The following is an 18,614-nucleotide window of genomic DNA, read 5'->3' on the forward strand; positions in this document are numbered from 1 at the left end:
TTAACATGGTTTATTATTCGATGCATGTCAGAGTTTTCTTGTTTGATCCTGATATTTTGTGCATCTCTTGTGCAGAGGTGGAACGTGTCTCTTCCCACTGGTGCGTCTGGATGGAAACAGCCGCTGTGTGTGACCCCGACACCCCGAGGCTGGCGTCCTCGAGGCAGCAGCCTTCTTTGTCATCAGCTTGGACTCAAGCCTACAAGTCAACAAGTGCTCATTCTGGGCTGTGAGCCCGTCACACTAACGGAGGGCAATGACGCAACAGGACTTTTTGCTTCTGGAAACATGAGATTTGCCTCTTGTAGTGCCTTATGGAGCATTTCAGCGTCATGGCAATGCAACTAAAATTTAATTCACTTGAAAATAATTTAAAAAAACAAAACAAAAAAACAATCTGTGGAACTATAGGGCAAAACATTGCTTTTAAAAGAAAATTAGATAACTGTTGTAATTTCAGTTGTTTTTCTATTTTAAAGAGAAGAAGAAAAAAAAGCCATGATTTGCAATCAAAACATTCTGGAGTACTTATTTAGTCATTTGAATCCTTTACAGACATATTTTTGTGGTGAAAACTTAAGTTGGATAAATGTTATATTTAGTGAAGTAAAGTCATTTTCTTGTTTTACTATAAGACTATTTTCAGTTTTATAATATTTAGGACAAGCATCAATCAGTAGGGTTAAGCATCGATTAAAGTGACGACATTGTACCCCAGTTTTTACTCAGAAAATAACAGTATTATGAAATTAGAGGTCATCTGGAAGTGTTTAGGTGGTGTTACTTTCAAATCCATCATATACAAACTGACTGTATTCACTTAGACGCTTGTTTTAAGTCAACCATGTGAGACTGCATTTGTTTCAACTGCCACTATTTGGAAACAAGACTATTTTTATTGAAATGAGATCCGCTTTTAATCACTTAGTGCCATATTGTTGAAATCAAAAGCATTATAAAAAGAAAAAATCCTTTAGAGAGTCTGACAGTGAGCCCTTTTTATGTGACAGCATACTCAAATGGTTTAACTGAGCTTATGGTTTACACTTTGTACACACTTAGAAGCCGTTCTCATGTAAATGCAGTATCTGCAGCTGTGAATCTTTAACATTTTCTGGTAAATGATAACACACCATAGCTTCTTTGGTTGTGATGAGCTTTCTGTGTCTATGCATTATGCAGAAGGTGAACTGTACATTGAGGAAAGAGCTACGTTTGTCTGTTTGTATAAGTGAACTTTTTATAAACTGAAGGAAAAAAGAATCCTACAAATGCTACAAACCATGTACGCCTACATTTGTTTAGTATATCTGACTTTCTCATCCTTTTCTCTCCCCGGATAAAGTGCATGTGAATCTGATGATGGTTTGACCAAACTGCAACTCGAAATGGACCCCGGTTTAGTTTTTAGTCCCATAACGACATTTGATCCAGTTTGGTTTTTAGTTTTTTCCAGTTCATTTGTAACGGTACCTCAACCATGAGAGTTGCATGTATGGACACAATTAACCTCTGTGGAGAGGTAATGTACAAAGGATTTTATTACATTTCCTTAATAAAAGCAGGTTTATATTCATCTTTTGGACTTTTCCTCTTTTTAACTTGTAAACTAGAGCAGTAGTTCTCAACCTTTTTGAGTCGCGACCCAAACACAATCTCACACGCACAGTTCAGATCACCCAAAAAAGAAACAAAATGACAAAAAAAAGGAAACAAAATGACCAAAAAAGACACAAATTGACCACAAAACGATCAAAAATGACACAAAATGATCAAAAAAAGATACAAAATGACCAAAAAAGACACAAAATGACCCCAAAAGACACAAATTGACCAAAAAAGACACAAAATGACCAAAAAGACACAAAATGACCCAAAAAAGAAACAAAATGACCAAAGAAAGACATAAAATGACTAAAAAAAAGACATAAATTGACCACAAAATGATAGAAAAAAAAGACACAAAATGACCAAAAAAAGACATTAAGTGACCAAAAAGACTAAAACACATTAACACATGAACACTTTAACACAGTGGAGACAGAGCTGACTTCCAAAATGATTTGGCGACCCCCAGAAATCATCTCGCGACCCCAATTGGGGTCCCGACCCCAAGGTTGAGAACAGCTGAACTAGAGAATGCAATTTCTAAAAGGAATTGTGGTGGGAATGTTGGATGCTGAATACCTGATATATCAGAAGATTTGATTTGAATGTGGAATATTTTTCAAGTTCAATGCTACACAAGATAAAGTTGAAGTTGTAGGAAAAACGCTGAATCATGGTTGAGTAGAACTGGTGATAAAACACTAGTAGTATGTAGAGAAAGAGGTCCTAAAACAGCTTGAGAGCAATGCACCAATCTGAAATGGAGACAAACTAATGAAAATGTAGGCAATTGTCTTAAAGTGTGGAGCCATGGCTGAGGAGAACTGGTGCTAAACAGAATGGTAGTATGTAGAAACAGAGGTCCCAAAAACAGCTTGAGAGCAATGTATCAATCAGAAACTGATTGGGGGGAAAAAATGGCTTACCAAGCCAAAATTACAAGGACCACCTGCGAAGTGGGATAAGAAAAATACATTATCATAAATTACAATTGTTTGGGGCTAATGTTAACCTTAATATGGATGTTTAAATCTGTAAATTAATATAATGGAACATGTATTTTTTTAATACAGAATTCAGTTATTTAACATTAAAGATATTTAAGCAAATTAATACTCCTGTAAAAAAAAATGTCCCAAAAAAAATACATTTTGATTTTATGGTTAATTTTCTTATAAGTGTAATTTACTTTTTTACAGAATATCCACTAAATATAGAAAAACAAGATAAACCCTGAAAAATACAGTTCATTTCTGTAAAATAACTTTTTTTTTACAGTGTATCTGAAGTCCAAACTATTTCTACAACCGCTGAATAACCGCTGTGTGGATCATCATTTGTGGAGAAAGAAAGCAAGAAAGAAAGATGGAGACAATATCAAAGTGACACACTAGGAAAACTATTATTTATTGGGTTTTTTTTGTTTGTTTTTTTTAAAAAAAAGCTTACACTCATTGAGTACAGCAGATAAAATCTCCAAAAGTCATTTCGAAACAGTTGCATTTGGAGTACAGAGCGTCAGAATTTTTTTGTCTGATTTTTTTCTTTACAATTGAATCTTGAATCGAACTGGCATTTTTTTTTATAAATTATGTAAAAACCTGATTAACACAAAACCACAAAAGGACAGTAAGGGACATGAAAAAAGAAAAAGAAAAAAAGAAATAACATGATGTGAATTTCATGTTACCCTCTTTATTATTGTACACAATATACAAACTGGTCCTTTGTATTATTTCCCTCACTTACGTCTACGGTCTTACTCGGTTTAAAAGATGGGAGATAAATAAATAAAACGTATCTAAGTATCTCAAAAAGGATATGAGGTAAGTGAGTATGGAAAGCATGTTAACTCCAATAAAACGAGCAAAAAGCAAAGCCTGACAATGTACACAAAGAAAATACAAACTTTCAAGCACGGGATTATTGAATTCATGACCAGATGTTAGATCATTTCATACAAGAACCACTTTTCTAATTAGAATAATAACCTTGTGTTTAGAGCAGCACATTGTGCCCGTATTGAATAATAAAAACAACATTTCAGCTGGTTTACTGTAAACTGAAACGGAGAAATAATGAGGTGGTCTGTAAGGTGAGATAACTACAGCTAACAACACTTAGGAGGGGAGTTTACAGCAAAACAACACAGGTAGAAATGAGAGTACGAGTTAACGACAGAGTACAGATGGAGCTGCAGATGTCTTGCAGATAAAAACACGTCTTCCTGGTTCTGCTGTGGATCAGAGAGGAGAAAATATGTGAAATACTGACTTCAGACTGTAGAAGTAGTGAGAGAAAGAAGCTGAACACGTCTTACCTTTGCCTTACTGATTAGTGCACATTATCTGTGCTTGTCAGAGGATTTATGAGTATGATTGTTAAGGGAAATTAATCAGACTGAATTATTGATCAACAAAAACATGTTTGTAAACGAACAGAGAGCAGAGCTTCTTTTTCAGCTTTGATATTAACCCTTCAGACCCAAATCGGGGCGTTTTTTTTCTTCTTTTTTTTACTCACTGTGGCTTTATATTTCATAATATATGCAATATGCAATATAATATACACTACCAGTCAAAAGTTTTAGAACACCCCAATTTTTCCAGTTTTTTATTGAAATTCAAGCAGTTCAAGTCAAATGAACAGCTTGAAAGGGTACAAAGGTAAGTGGTGAACTGCCAGAGGTAAATAAAAAAAGGTAAGCTTAACCAAAACTGAAAAATAATGTACATTTCAGAATTATACAAGTACGGTAGGCCTTTTTCAGGGAACAAGAAATGGGTTAACAACTTAACTCTATGGAGTCTTGGGCTATTTTTTAAATTCTTTTCATGTCTTTGTAAGTCATTTTGTGTCTTTTTTTAGTCATTTTGTGTCTTTTTTTGTAATTTTGTGTCTTTATTTAGTCATTTTGTGTCTTTTTTTAGTCATTTTGTGTCTTTTGGTGTCTTTTTTTGTCATTTTGTGTCTTTTTTTGGTCATTTTGTGTCTTTTTTTAGTCATTTTGTGTCTTTTGGTGTCTTTTTTTGTCATTTTGTGTCTTTTTTTGGTCATTTTGTGTCTTTTTTTATTCCTTTAGTCCAACATAAAATGTGATTTTGAATCTTTTTTTTACTTTCAAAACACTATTATGCTCAATAAAGAATTTTAAATGTTGCAAATGTGCATTCATTTCAGAGTACACTGAGATATTAAACTGCATCATTTTCAATTAAATTCTGGAGAAGTTGATGTGTTCTAAAACTTTTGACCAGTAGTGTATATGTCCTGAATATTTAAATATATGAATTTAATGTTTTTAACAGGATCTAGTTATTACAAATGCTTTAGTTTTGGCAACGTTTTAAATGAGACATATAGAATAAAGAGATTTCTGCTTTGATTTCTTTTTGTAATGGAAACTTCTATAACCTATGAACCATTCATGAACTGTCAGAAAGTTCCAAATTTTAACAATAATGCCTGTTTTTACAATGCATTTCTCCAATAAACAGTGTATTTTTGGCAATCTTTAAAGAAAACATACATTTCAGGGCTTAACAGGGTGCAATCCAACACAGTAACTTGCCGAGGAACACAAAAATTATCTTTTTTTTTTTTTTTTGTATCATTTCTCCTCGTGAGGAGCACCAGTTAGGTGTAAATAACTGCCTGCTATAAAGTGAGTTAGCAACAGTATTTGCAACACAACAGCTCTTTAAAATGTCCAATTTGAAATTATGACATCCCAGTTAAATAGCACATGATCGCTTTAGCTCGGCTCACTGTATCAGAGTGGGCTGCAGTTATTACCGGGTGGAAATTTGCCTGCAGTTAAATGATCAAATTAGAAAAGTTGAACGGTTATAGGCTGAGGATTAGCGCACTAATTATGTTTACCAGCAAGTACTGCTGGCTGCCTCCTCACTGTAATACAGCATCTGCTGCAGCCTTCAACACTTATTGCATCCGAGTGTGTTTAGTGACACACAATGGATCAAAATGAAGGTAATTTTCTCATAATGGAAACAAATGAAAAACAAGTACACTGCAATGAGAGGCTGTGCTTAATGGCAAACCTCTGTATTCTTTAATCTTTGTTCTGTTTTTGTGTCCAAGTGACTAATTGGGATGGGACTTTTTTTTTTTTTTTTAATTCCTGCAGTTTTAAGTAGCCAGTAGCTGCTAAATGCTGCACATATACACTACCGGTCAAAAGTTTTAGAACAGCCCAATTTTTCGTGTTTTTTATTGAAATTCAAGCAGTTCAAGTCAAATGAACAGCTTGAATTTCAGTCATTTTGTGTCTTTTTTTAGTCATTTTGTGTCTTTTTGGTCATTTTGTGTCTTTTTTTGGTCATTTTGTGTCTTTTTTTAGTCATTTGGTGTCTTTTTTTGTCATTTTGTGTCTTTTTTTGGTCATTTGGTGTCTTTTGGTGTCTTTTTTTAGTCATTTTGTGTCTTTTTTTTTGTCATTTTGTGTCTTTTTTTGGTCATTTCGTGTCTTTTTTTAGTCCTTTAGTCCAACATAAAATATGATTTTGAATCTTTTTTTTACTTTCAAAACACTATCATGCTCAATAAAGAATTTTAAATGTTGCAAATGTGCATTCATTTCAGAGTACACTGAGACATTAAACTGCATCATTTTCAATTAAATTCTGGAAAAGTTGGTGTGTTCTAAAACTTTTGACCAGTAGTGTATTCACTAAGTGTGAAAAAGGACCAAACCAAGAAATAAATAAATGTTTTCTTTACCCTCCGCTTGATCTGGTCTGTTTCTTATCGTGTCTAGCCAAGTTTTGCTTTTTAAAATTCTCATTCTGAAATCTAATGAGAGGAGTGCTGGGAGGTTTGCTGTGTTGGAGACTATAAATGTTAAAAAAATGATAAAAAATGTTAATGTTATAGCTCAACGCTTATTTCAACAATGTAAAAAAGGTCCCATGAGACTTGAGAATGAGACTTCTGTCCTCTGTAGGGTCCTTTCCATAACTTTTTTCAGTCATCGAGCCTCAGCCTGTATGTGGCAGAAGCAGGATATTTCTTTGGAGGAACCCTGACGGTATACCGAGACCTCCGAGGAATAAACTGAAGCCAGTTTCGCAGCTCCCGGCTGCAGAGCTCTGGCTAATTACTGGACGAATTTCAAAAATAATCAATAAAATAAAGGGAAACATCTGTATTTTTATTTTAACACACGTTGAAATGCTGGTGCACAAATGTTTACATTGTTTTAAAACAAGCTGCTTTATCCCTCAGTGAGTTACTTACATGTAATTCTAACTGATCTGTTGAAACAGTAAAGTTAAAAATACTACACTTAAGAAAGACCCCGTACTATTAAATATTAAAATATTCACCCAGAATTATGACTTTGGTGTCACTCTTTGTTTAAGGATATTGCTTTTTGTCTTCCTTTCCTCCGCTGCTGTCCCTCTTCTCTTTCTTCTCAGATTTCTCTTTATCGTGTCTGGACTCCTGTGGTGCAAGAAGACAGAGACGAAGAGTTAAAACAGCAGCAGTGATTAATTAATGACTCCTTTACATCTCAATCTATTGCAGTAGTTCTCAACCTTTTTGAGTCGCGACCCCCAATTTAACATGCATGTTGTCAGTGACCCCTCACTCACTGAACACGATCTCACACGCACAGTTCAGATCACCCGAAAAAGAAACAAAATGACCAAAAAAAGGAAACAAATTGACCAAAAAAGACACAAATTGACCACAAAATGATGAAAAAAGACACAAAATGACCAAAAAAAAGACACAAAATGACCAGAAAAGACACAAAATGACCAAAAAAGACACAAAATGACCCATAAAAGAAACAAAATTACCAAAAAGACACAAAATGACTAGAAAAGACACAAAATGCCCAAAAAAAGACACAAAATGCCCAAAAAAAAAGACACAAAATGACCCAAAAATACACAAAATTACCAAAAAGACACAAAATGACTAAAAAAAAGACAAAATTACCAAAAAAAGGAAACAAAATTACCAAAAAAGACACAAATTGACCACAAAATGATAAAAAGACACAAAATGACCACAAAATGACTAGAAAAGACACAAAATGACCAAACAAGACACAAAATGATTAAAAAAAGACACAAAATGCCTAGAAAAGACACAAAATGACCAAAAAGACACAAAATGACTAAAAACAGACACAAAATGACCAAAAAAGACACAAATTGACCACAAAATTATCAAAAAAGACACAAAATGACCACAAAATGATCAAAAAAGACACAAAATGACCAAAAAAAAGACACAAATGACTAGAAAAGACACAAATTGACCAAAAAAGACACAAAATTACCAAAAAAGGAAACAAAATGACCAAAAAAGACACAAATTGACCACAAAATGATCAAAAAAGACACAAATTGACCACAAAATGATCAAAAAAGACACAAAATGATCAAAAAAGACACAAAATGACCAAAAACAAAAAAAAGGAAACAAAATGACCAAAAAAGACACAAATTGACCACAAAATGACCAAAAAGACTAAAACACATGAACACTTTAACACAGTGGAGACAGAGCTGACTTCCAAAATGATTTGGCGACCCCCAGAAATCATCTCGCGACCCCAAAAGGTTGAGAATAGCTGATCTATTGTACCATCAATGGAAATGCAAATTCAAAGTGAAGAAGACTCTCTGTCTTCTCCAGACAGATGAGGACGGACGGGGACTCTGACCTTTTTGCCTCCAGAAGACGTCCGCTCAGGTTTCACAGAGTCGGCCTTCTCTTTACTAGAAGATTTGGATCTTTTGCTCTTCTCTTTCTCAGCTGAGAGCGGTGAGTCGCAGGAAGGACTTGTGCTCTTGCTGTTTTTGGAGGAGTCTGGGGAAGAAAAGAGGAGAGGAGAGTTTATTGTTTCTGCACTGTGTTTGCGGACAGCTGCATCAAAATTATTGAAGAACAAAACACACTTGTTCCGTTCTCGTCCTTTCTGCGTTTGGACTCTTGGCTGGTCTCATGGTCGTTGACTGTGTGATCCTAAAAAAACAAAAAACACCACAGAGAGAACATTAAAAACCTGATTATAGGATGTATGAAATATCAAACCTTTAAACACGAGCTAACTTTAGCGATACAAAAAGGAGAAAAACTTTAATTCACAAGGATTACTTTTCCAAAAAACCCCATTTTGTGCTGAATACTGACTCTTTTCCTGTCTTTGCGATCCTTTTCTTCCTTCTTCTCTTTGGATCGGCCTTGTGTGTTGTCTGAGTCTTTCTTCTCCATCTCCCTCTCTCTGCTCTTGGACCGGGCAACTGAATTGTAGTTGGCGTGGTGCTGCGAAGGTAATTTCATATGAACAGAACGAGACAAACAGAAATATTTTTATGTTGTCAGGAGCTAATTTATATAGCTTTAAAAAAGTTACAAAATATAGAAGCCACATAACTTAACAAAAGTGTGAAAACTGATAGAAATCTTTTGTTTGTCCACAATCTAAACTGTTGCAAATTCTATTTACATATCTACATCTATTGCCGAGATTTAAAATTCTTGGACAAACTATTTATTATTAGGTATTAATAAGGGTGCTCCCATTAATCGGATGGTTTCCTGTATAAAAGCTGATTAGAAGAGTCGAACAGATGAGCTAAAACACAAGACTTTAAAAAGTTGCTTTATGCATCTGTCTTAAAAAGACAAATACATTTGCAATTAGCCATGTGTTTGTTTGAGAAACTAGGAAAGATTCAGAGTGAACAATGGATAGATTAAGAAAGATACATTTGCCTATTTATACGATTATGTTTTTGAATGTTAAACTTTTTGGTTAACTTGCTACATGTAATAATGATCGGAGGAAATTGTCCTCAGATCATTGTCAAAGATATTTTCCTATTATTAACTAAATTTCTCTGTTCTCCACCATATCTGGAGATGGTGAAAAGGGGAATATTTCCAGCTAGCCATTATATATATTGCAAATAAATAAGTAATGCTACACGATAAAAAGAAAACACTGAATGGACCATGTGAGCTTCCAGTTATTGGTGATCAGGCCATAAAATCCTGGAGCACTCTGAAGTTTTGATAAAGTTTTTGATAAAATTTTAGGAACAGAACTGACTCATTCAAATAAAACTGTGTCCAATAACAAAAAGCTTTAAAAGCACTAACACTCACTGCAGCTCCATGTCTCCAAACTAATGATATTCAGTCCAATCATGTTGTAATATTTGTTAAATTTCATAAATTTCAGTCTCATTTATGCTCCTTTACATACAAAAATAGATGCATGCAAATGTCCACATAAGACAGAGGCAGCATGTAGATGCAAACAGATTGTGAGGCCATTAAATATACCGAACATGTGAGCAGTCCCCTCAAAAAGTTCCACCATTTTAACCGTCTGAACCCCAACCACGTAGGTTATCTTTAAGAAAACGCCAAAGATAGTTTATCATATTTTTTTAAAACTGTAAAAACTGCCAATATCGTCAAAATTTTCATTTTCATTTGTTAGAAATATCACAATTCCAAAGGTTCTTTTTACTCCCTGTCAAAATCACTTCGTTTTACATGTCTCATTTTAAAAATTACCCAAAAAAAAGATTTGTTTGGAGTAACTAGATGCTGTTAAAAACCATTACATTCTGCTCCTCAGCAACACTGTGAAACAATAACAAATGTGACTGAATATTCACTGAAAATCAGACAGAACTGCAGGTTGTTTACACGGATGATTTATGTCATTATAACTGTGTTTTTCTGCACAAAAGACATGTTTGAGTTGTTCGCTTCTAGCCATGATTCCACAGAGATGCAGGGCTTATATACCTGCAGTGAAATACAAGGCCACAGTGAGTTAAAAGTAAAAGAGCAAAAGGTTTGTTGGGGTTCAGAGGGTTAAAACTTTCTCCTCATGTCCTCTGGTTGTGTCTCACTTCAAGTATTGGCTACACATTTTCCAGCCCTGCTCCAATTTGTCTGTGTCCGTAAGCTTTAGGAAGATGTGAGCAACTCCGGACAGAATGAAAACAGAGTATGAAAACAGAAAGATTTGTCCGTTTCTGTATGTAATATTGAGCATCAATGAGCTCTCAGTGAAAGCAGGACTCCAACCATTTCACAGCACAAACTACAAATAACAATAGTTTAAATAATGTATTATTCTATATGTTAAATCATTGGACAACACTTTAGTGCAAGTTCCCCTATTCAGCAATCATATAATAGGTAAATAATTCTAAGCGCAATATAATAATAGATGGCTTATAATACATTATAATTTTTTTTTTAAAGAGATTTAAAGTGGCAAATCTGCACGAAAAAAGTCGAATTTTTAGGAGAAAAACGTGGGAAAGAAAGCAACTTTTTTTTTCTTATAATACATTATAATGCAGTTGAAAACATAAAAACTCTAAGCAGTCATAAGAGGCGGCTGTGATATTATGTTCAGTACATAGCTGTAGTTACATAAGATCTGTTTTCATATTTTATGTTATTAAGGAGATGTGAGGTATGTGAGGTGTATACTTCCTATTTGCAAAAAAAAACCGTTGCGATACTAAGACCTGGTTTTTAAAGCAGGCACGTGCAGTTCAGGGACTGTCAAGTTTTTCATGATTCCAGTGGAAAGCATGAGACATTAAGGTCATGTTGTACATCTTTACTACAACAGTTTTTACAGTATCCAGCCCACTAGGACTTTATTGTGTTATAGGAACTAAATGTCAAACACATTAACACAGAACAGAAAGAAGTGTAGTTGACACAAACAAAGAATTACTTCCTTTTTCTAAATATCAACTTTTTTGTACTTGTACTTAATTTACATTTATTGTTAATCCGTGCCAGAGAACCTACTGTAAAAGATGAACCTTTAAGCTGAGATACTCACTAGATAATATTTTGAATATGAATAATACTATGTGTAATTCAGGCCACAGAGATTATCACTTAACTGCAGTCCTGTGGAGCCTTTAAGTGTCTTTTAACTGCTTTTTCATTAACCCATTGAAGCCTGGAAAGCGGATACGTCGTTTTGTAGTATTTGTATAAGCTCTCAAATACTTTTAGAATTTCATTTCTATCTGCTACAGAGGCTGAAAAATCTAAATTATTTAGTAGAAGCGTTGACACTTCTGTTGAATTTCCAGAAAAACTTCAGATTTTAGGGGCTCATTTTAATATCACCCAGAGGTTTTACAGGCGTTTCAGGCCTCAATGGGTTAACAAACAGCACAGTGACACATGGATCAACCCGCTACCACTGTGCTTTTTTACACGATGTGAGAATAACAAAAAACGGAGAGATGAAACGCGTTATTTCTTGTCAGCAGCTGGACACATTTCTGGCTCTTGGACAAAGAAAACAGACAGTCTGTGAGAGCGTACGAGTAGCAGAGGCGGTTCAAACCTTGGATGTGGACTCCTTGGGTTCGTTGCTATTGTCCTGTGGGGATGAATGGAGATGACAGATGAGCTGGGAGGGGGTGGGGGGTTTGGAAGGAGGTTGTCAGACAGCAGTAGAGAGTTGGAAGAAGGGATTGGGGAGTGGGGAGTCGGGGCTGGCCGGACCAACAGCATACTTCTCCCTTGACCTCTGACCTTCAAGGACTAAGGCTTTGACAAGGTTATTACATAAAGGAGAGTTCATAAGCTCAACATCTGGAATGTCAATACTTAAAAATAGAAAACCCTGAGCATATATGAAATAAACTGCTAGTCATATTACTACAGACATGTCTGCAATGTCAGGCAGCATTATATATAAAAGTCCTACAGCGCAGCTGGTATTCAATACATCTAAAGTGCAAGTGCTGTGAATAATGTGTGTGTATGCGTGTGCCTGTGTGTGTGAGACAAATCAGTCAATTCTTATGTGCTTGACTGCATCCCTACATTAGGTAACTGTTGCTGTCACTTACAGTTCAGGAATGGATAAGACACAGGGAGCCTATTTCTCTGCTGGAAGGACCTATAAAGACCTATCACATGCTCCCAGCGGTTTGGGCAACGCTCCAGACGATTCAGGCTTCGCCCACTCTTTCCCTCACTCTCGCTTCCTTGCAGGGGCAGCAGGCTTACTTTCCTCTGCAATTTTTGGCTGATTCAAAACTGCAACATTCATTTTCTCCCCGTTGGATCTCAGGTTGCTGGTGGCTCGCCAGGAGGTAGTACGACTGTTGATGCCGACGGCTGGTGGCTGTGGGGATGACGGCGGCGTTGTAGGGCCCAGCAGGACAGACTGGACATGCATCATGTGACGTGGAGGCGAAATGCAGGTCGTCTAACAATCGGTGATGGGAGGGGGGGGCGATGACTCAGCCGCCCGCAGCAGGAGGGGGGGGCTCCCACAGCAGATCCGACATCCGACTCTGCGCTGCATCCGGGAAAAACACTTTACATCGCTTTATACAGGATCTTCTCAGCTCGCAAAAACGGGGAAAAAATATCTTGGACACCATCTCAAGTAGTAAAACACTGCTCTCTCTCTGTGTTGAAAAAAATATTTGCCATTGGAGAAGGCAAAAGCTCTTGATTTTGGCAAGCCGTTTTGCTTCAGGCGGATATTATTTTCAAAAAAAAAAGCAAAAAAATCCACGAGGAATATAGAAATGCTTAAAAAACTTCTTTCTTCCCAAGGCACACTGACTGCTTTCAATAATATGAAAATAGATAAATATTTCAATATGAAAATACTCAATATACACAATATTCTCTTGGCTAAGTCTTTGAGGGGGGGTTTTCTCCCAATTCTGCAAAATATTATGCTGATGTCCATGGAATGCTTTCCAACTCCCATGGATTTGGTTGGGGGTTTCCAGATGCCATGCCTGCATGTGCGACAACTCTCCTTGGTGATCTTCGGGGCTGCTGGAATGTGCAACGGCAGGGAACGCTCCGGCAGATAGAGAAGAAACGGGCACTGCCTTCCTCAAGCCATACTAACCTTAACAGACGAGGAGTGGGACGGAGAAGAGTGACTGTCGAGCTTTCGCCTTTTGTGATCTGTGAAGACGAGAAGAGGGAAATCTGGGTTTAATTTAGCAACTAAAAGCTTCAAGTTATTCAGTTAGAGCTGACTACAATATACAAAATGTAAAAGTCCTGCAGCTCTATGCAATCAGCACAGTCGCAGCTAGAAGTGGGAACAATTCAAAAATGTATTTTGTGCAGAATAACCGTTATGACAAACATAATAAAATTGAAAATGAGAATTTCTTTGATACATGAGCCTTTGTTCTGTTTTTATTTGTTCTTTGTGGTTTTTTAAAATTGAGATTCATTTTAAAACCCACTTTTATTTATTGGTTTTTACCCAGCATGAGACTCGCTTTGTTTTAGTTGTTTTTGCTTGTTTGTTTTTTTATTGTTGGTCTGTCCTGCCATGTAGCCTACAGCACTTTGTATCAGCTAACGCTGTCTTAAAGGGCTCTATAAATAAAGTTGATTTGATACTTTTTTTTTTGTTTAATTGGAATAAAACTAAATTTATATATACACTTGTGTATACACGTGTCATGAATACAGGAAGAATGTGGGTCTCCACAGGCTATACATATTTAAATATTTAATTACATTTAAAGCTTCGTTTGGTTACTTTTCCCAATGGAAACTTTTATAACCTATGATGCGTTCAAGGACTGTTAACTGAAAATTAAAAATCCCATAAAAATGACCGTTTTAACAGTTTTTTTTACGATAAACTGTGAAATTTTTGGCAGTTACTTAAATAAAATGTACGTGTGATTTATATCGTGAAATAAGATAACACAAAAAAGTCCAAGCAGGGTATATAGAGTATGTGGATCATTGACTGAGCTGTGTGGAGAACAGAGCAGTAGGAGAAACGGCTCCTCACCCCTCTCAGATTCGGCTGACTCCGATCTGGGACCTGGTGACTTGAGGGACCCGGCCACAGCGCTCCGGTCTCCTTTCTCCTTGCTCTTGGACTCCTTGATGGCATCGCGCTCCCTGGACGGCTCCATGGGCTCCCCGTTGCCGGCTTTGGCCTTGTCGTCTTTGTTGCTCTTCTCCTCCGCCTTCACTTTCTCCCGCTCTGCCTTCGGGGTCTTCTCCTTACCCTCGCGTGCCGCCCGCTCCTCCTTCCCCGCTCTCTCGTCTCTCTGCTTCTCACGCCGGTTCTCCGCCTTTGTCTCGGGAGTGCTGCCTGGTGTCTTTTCTTTCTTCTCTTTTTTCTCCTTCCCGCTCTTCTCCTTGTCGTCCCGTTCTTTAACGGCTTTAGTGCTGTAAAAAGGGGAGAATTTGTCATTTACAGACACGTTGGTCACAACATCATTACTCACTTAACGTTTTGTTTGAGATAACTTGGTGTGACAGCAGCTCTTCAGGTACCTGTTGAGAGCACCGTTCCCGTTGCTGGTGGTCACTTTGGCCGCTGCACTGTTGGCTTTGTTCACTGGCTTAGTGGTCCCCTGAGATTTATCCTTGCCCCGATCTGTATAAAAGTAAACCAAGAACTGGATGAGCACATGATTTACCATTACTGACATGCAAAATAATTTTGCACATGAACAACAACAACAAAAAAAGCTAAAGATAATAATATTAGATATGATTCAGAAGTAGGAACAGCAAACAAAATCTAATGTGTAATAGTGGTGTCAACAATAATCGATTCGGCGATGCATCGCAATGCGGGGCATGCACGATTCAGCATCGATGCGGCAAAGTGCCATAATCGATTATGTTTATTTCTTGTCCTCCAGTGGAAAGTTGTGGGGGACAGGGTGGGAATTTCACACTCTGGCCTTGATGCCCAGTGAAAAAATGTTCAATTTACGGCCAAGGTGGCCTCTGCGCCCCTGTCAAAGTTCCAGTAAACACAACGCTAACCCGACCCACTCCCTGTCCTTCTAGACTTGTGCATCAACACATGGCTCATTTGAATATTCAAATGAGCCATGTGTTGATGCGCAGCACAGGTAAGCTAGCGGGACAAGCTGTTTTGATATGTTGTGACTGAAGTATGTGGTAGTATTTGACAGAACTTAACATTTACGTTTTTATAGAAAGTACTATTGATAGGTGATTACCATTGTATTTGCCTATTTAAAGTCGACTCGTTAACGTTACATTTTTGCGTCATGAAAACTAGCGCTAGCTAGCTAGTTGGGATAGCGCTAACGTCTTCCCTCCCTCAGGGACAAGGGCTCGACGTTTAGCTGATGTAAACTTCACCTCAGCAGGTTCCTTTTTTATGGCAGGAGGAGGCATTTCTCTTTCCTTACTTTTAGATGAACTCAGGCAGGAGATTCATTTTGCCATCTTTTCAAAATATAGCCAATAAAATCTATTATTAGGCCTATCTGACTGCTTGTATTGCCTCATGACTGACGAAAAATGTCCCTTGTTGTGTGCAGTATAATTGTGATGCATCGCAACGCATCGTAGAATCGAATTGAATCGAATCGTTACCTGGTGAATCGTAATCGAATCGAATTGTGAGGGCAGTGCCAATGCACACCCCTAATGTGTAACACTCACCACCATCTTCTGGCGTCCCCTCCTCGGTCTTGCTGGTGCTGGTGGCAGGTTTGCCCGTGCTGCCGGGGCCGTTCTGCTGGCTGGCGGGCGTGGCGCTGCGTGCTGGCTGCTCCTTGTGGTGAAACTCATTCTCAGGGACCATGTGCACCTTCTGGCTTTTCAATCGACCTGAATAACTGTAAGATGCATAAAGGGTTTGTGCAAGGCAGAGACCAAACAAAGTGTCACACATTAAACTTTCAAACAGAGACCATCAAATTCTGATAACTGAGCTGTACGCAGCATTTCTCCGCATACTCGACTGTAAATAAACACAAACATGGACGCTTTTAGGTTGTGAGCTTTACTAATTTGTCACTGAATGTTTTTAGAAGTCCATGTTGTGCTATTGAGCAGATGTGAAACAACAGCAGCTGGACTTGCAATATACAAATCATGGAAAAATTATTAGACCACCATTTTTCTTCAATTTCTTATTCATTTTAATGGAAAAATCATTGATTGATTGATATCAAAAATATGAAACAGTAACCTGTGTCATATGTAATATAAATAGATAAAAAATAGTCAGGGATGACACAATAAAGCCCTAAGGCTTATTTCCATTGTGGTCCCTAATTTTCCATTGTGGTCCCTATAATTTCCATTGTGGTCCCTTATTTTCCATTGTGGTCCCTTATTTTCCATTGTGGTCCCTAGTATTTCCATTGTGGTCCCTAATTTCCATTGTGGTCCCTAGTATTTCCATTGTGGTCCCTAATTTTCCATTGTGGTCCCTAATTTTCCATTGTGGTCCCTATAATTTCCATTGTGGTCCCTATAATTTCCATTGTGGTCCCTAATTTTCCATTGTGGTCCCTATTATTTCCATTGTGGTCCCTATAATTTCCATTGTGGTCCCTATAATTTCCATTGTGGTCCCTTATTTTCCATTGTGGTCCCTATAATTTCCATTGTGGTCCCTATAATTTCCATTGTGGTCCCTATAATTTCCATTGTGGTCCCTAATTTTCCATTGTAGTCCCTATTATTTCCATTGTGGTCCCTATAATTTCCATTGTGGTCCCTATAATTTCCATTGTGGTCCCTAATTTTCCATTGTGGTCCCTAATTTCCATTGTGGTCCCTATAATTTCCATTGTGGTCCCTATAATTTCCATTGTGGTCCCTAATTTTCCATTGTGGTCCCTAATTTCCATTGTGGTCCCTATAATTTCCATTGTGGTCCCTAAATCATTATCAAGAAAACCATGGAAAATGGCTGAACTATGACAAACGCTATGACAAATGTACCTTTAGTTGTACCAGGCATTAAAATGAACAAGAAATTGAGGAAAACAAGGGTGGTCTAATATTTTTTCCCATGACTGTACTTCAATATCTATATCTCCAGTTCTACTTATTTAGTGTCTGGAAAAAAATATCCTTAAACAGGCCCTTAATTAACAATAAAACAAACTCAACAAACTGCCTCCCCTGTCCGTTCTAGAGCTAAAAATATAAGACACTGGCCATCTTGAAAGTTGTTAAAATCTTTACCAGCCTGTCTAACCACCCCTTTTTAAAACAAAGCTCTAACACCTGTGTTACAGTCACCACTTGCCACTTCTTGGTGAATTTATATTTAGAATAAAACATCTATATATTTAACTCGTTAACAGGCACTACTCTTTTTTTTTTTTTTTTCCCCAGGGCCCCATCCTCCCACATTCTGATCCCATGAGCACACTTTGCATAATAAATACATGTTAAATGTACTCTCCACAGAGAGCTGAACAGCACACAACGCTGTGTTACCCCATTGCTAAGGCATAGAGGTCTGGCCTCTTGTCCTTCTCCTCGAGGCAGATCTTGTGGACACGGCACTCCAGTGCTTGGCCCAGGTTCAGGACCTTGGGGTAGCAGGGTAGGATCTTGGTGAGCACAATGAGAATATTCCGAATGTGGGTGTAATCTCCCGTTTCCAGGCAGTGAACTGAAGCCTGGATGGAGCAGAGGAGCATGATCACAGATAAATACACATCCACCAAAGAGCTCTGACTGCCATTATCCAGACAGACAAAGAACAAAACAAAACAAAAGGGGGCGGCTCACTTTAGTCAGCATGTAGTGCCATTTGTGCACCACATGCCTGAAGTTCTCATAGTCCAGCTGATCGGCTTTGTTGCCGCCATCGAAGCCTGTGGCTCTGAAGATGGTCAGGAAGCCGGGGTAGTTGACGCACTCCTAAGACCACACAAAAGGAGGATTGACTGTTAAAACGGATATTATTATGGGAATTTTAATTTTACAGTCCTTGAACGCATCATAGGTTATAAAAGTTTCCATTGGGAAAAGTAACCAAACAAAGCTTTAAATGGAATTAAATATTTAAATACAGTACAGGCCAAAAGTTTGGACACACACCTTCTCATTCAATGCGTTTTTCTTTATTTTCATGACTATTTACATTGTAGATTCTCACTGAAGGCATCAAAACTATGAATGAACACATATGGAATTATGTACTTAACAAAAAAAGTGTGAAA

General features: G+C 37.3%; 2 protein-coding genes across 7 annotated transcripts in view; one reads left to right on the forward strand and one right to left on the reverse strand.

The window, feature by feature from the left end:
• gria3a (glutamate receptor, ionotropic, AMPA 3a) overlaps positions 1-1,576 on the forward strand; it is a 118,995-nt gene extending 117,419 nt beyond the window's left edge. For both annotated transcript variants that reach the window (XM_059351127.1, XM_059351126.1), the window contains exon 16: positions 76-1,576. The gene's annotated coding sequence lies outside the window, so the exon portion shown is untranslated. The remainder of the gene's footprint in view (positions 1-75) is intronic.
• A 1,409-nt stretch (positions 1,577-2,985) lies between these two features.
• thoc2 (THO complex 2) overlaps positions 2,986-18,614 on the reverse strand; it is a 43,724-nt gene continuing 28,095 nt past the window's right edge. The window contains exons 27-39 of one of the 5 annotated variants that reach the window (XM_059351120.1): positions 18,181-18,312; positions 17,884-18,068; positions 16,087-16,262; positions 14,935-15,037; positions 14,441-14,826; positions 13,529-13,587; positions 11,993-12,028; positions 8,779-8,910; positions 8,544-8,610; positions 8,309-8,454; positions 6,995-7,071; positions 3,929-3,980; positions 2,986-3,841 (exon numbers count right to left, since the gene is read on the reverse strand). In XM_059351120.1, coding sequence (XP_059207103.1) covers positions 3,953-3,980; positions 6,995-7,071; positions 8,309-8,454; positions 8,544-8,610; positions 8,779-8,910; positions 11,993-12,028; positions 13,529-13,587; positions 14,441-14,826; positions 14,935-15,037; positions 16,087-16,262; positions 17,884-18,068; positions 18,181-18,312 — 1,527 coding nt within the window. In that variant the 3' untranslated portion in view covers positions 2,986-3,841; positions 3,929-3,952. Of the gene's footprint in view, positions 3,845-3,928; positions 3,981-6,757; positions 7,072-8,308; positions 8,455-8,543; positions 8,611-8,778; positions 8,911-11,992; positions 12,029-12,503; positions 13,588-14,440; positions 14,827-14,934; positions 15,038-16,086; positions 16,263-17,883; positions 18,069-18,180; positions 18,313-18,614 lie in introns of those variants that run through there. The other 4 variants (XM_059351119.1, XM_059351123.1, XM_059351121.1 and 1 more) reach the window with 4 other exon arrangements.

The sequence above is a fragment of the Centropristis striata genome, chromosome 15, assembly GCF_030273125.1.
Source record: "Centropristis striata isolate RG_2023a ecotype Rhode Island chromosome 15, C.striata_1.0, whole genome shotgun sequence".
NCBI classification, from domain to species: domain Eukaryota; kingdom Metazoa; phylum Chordata; class Actinopteri; order Perciformes; family Serranidae; genus Centropristis; species Centropristis striata.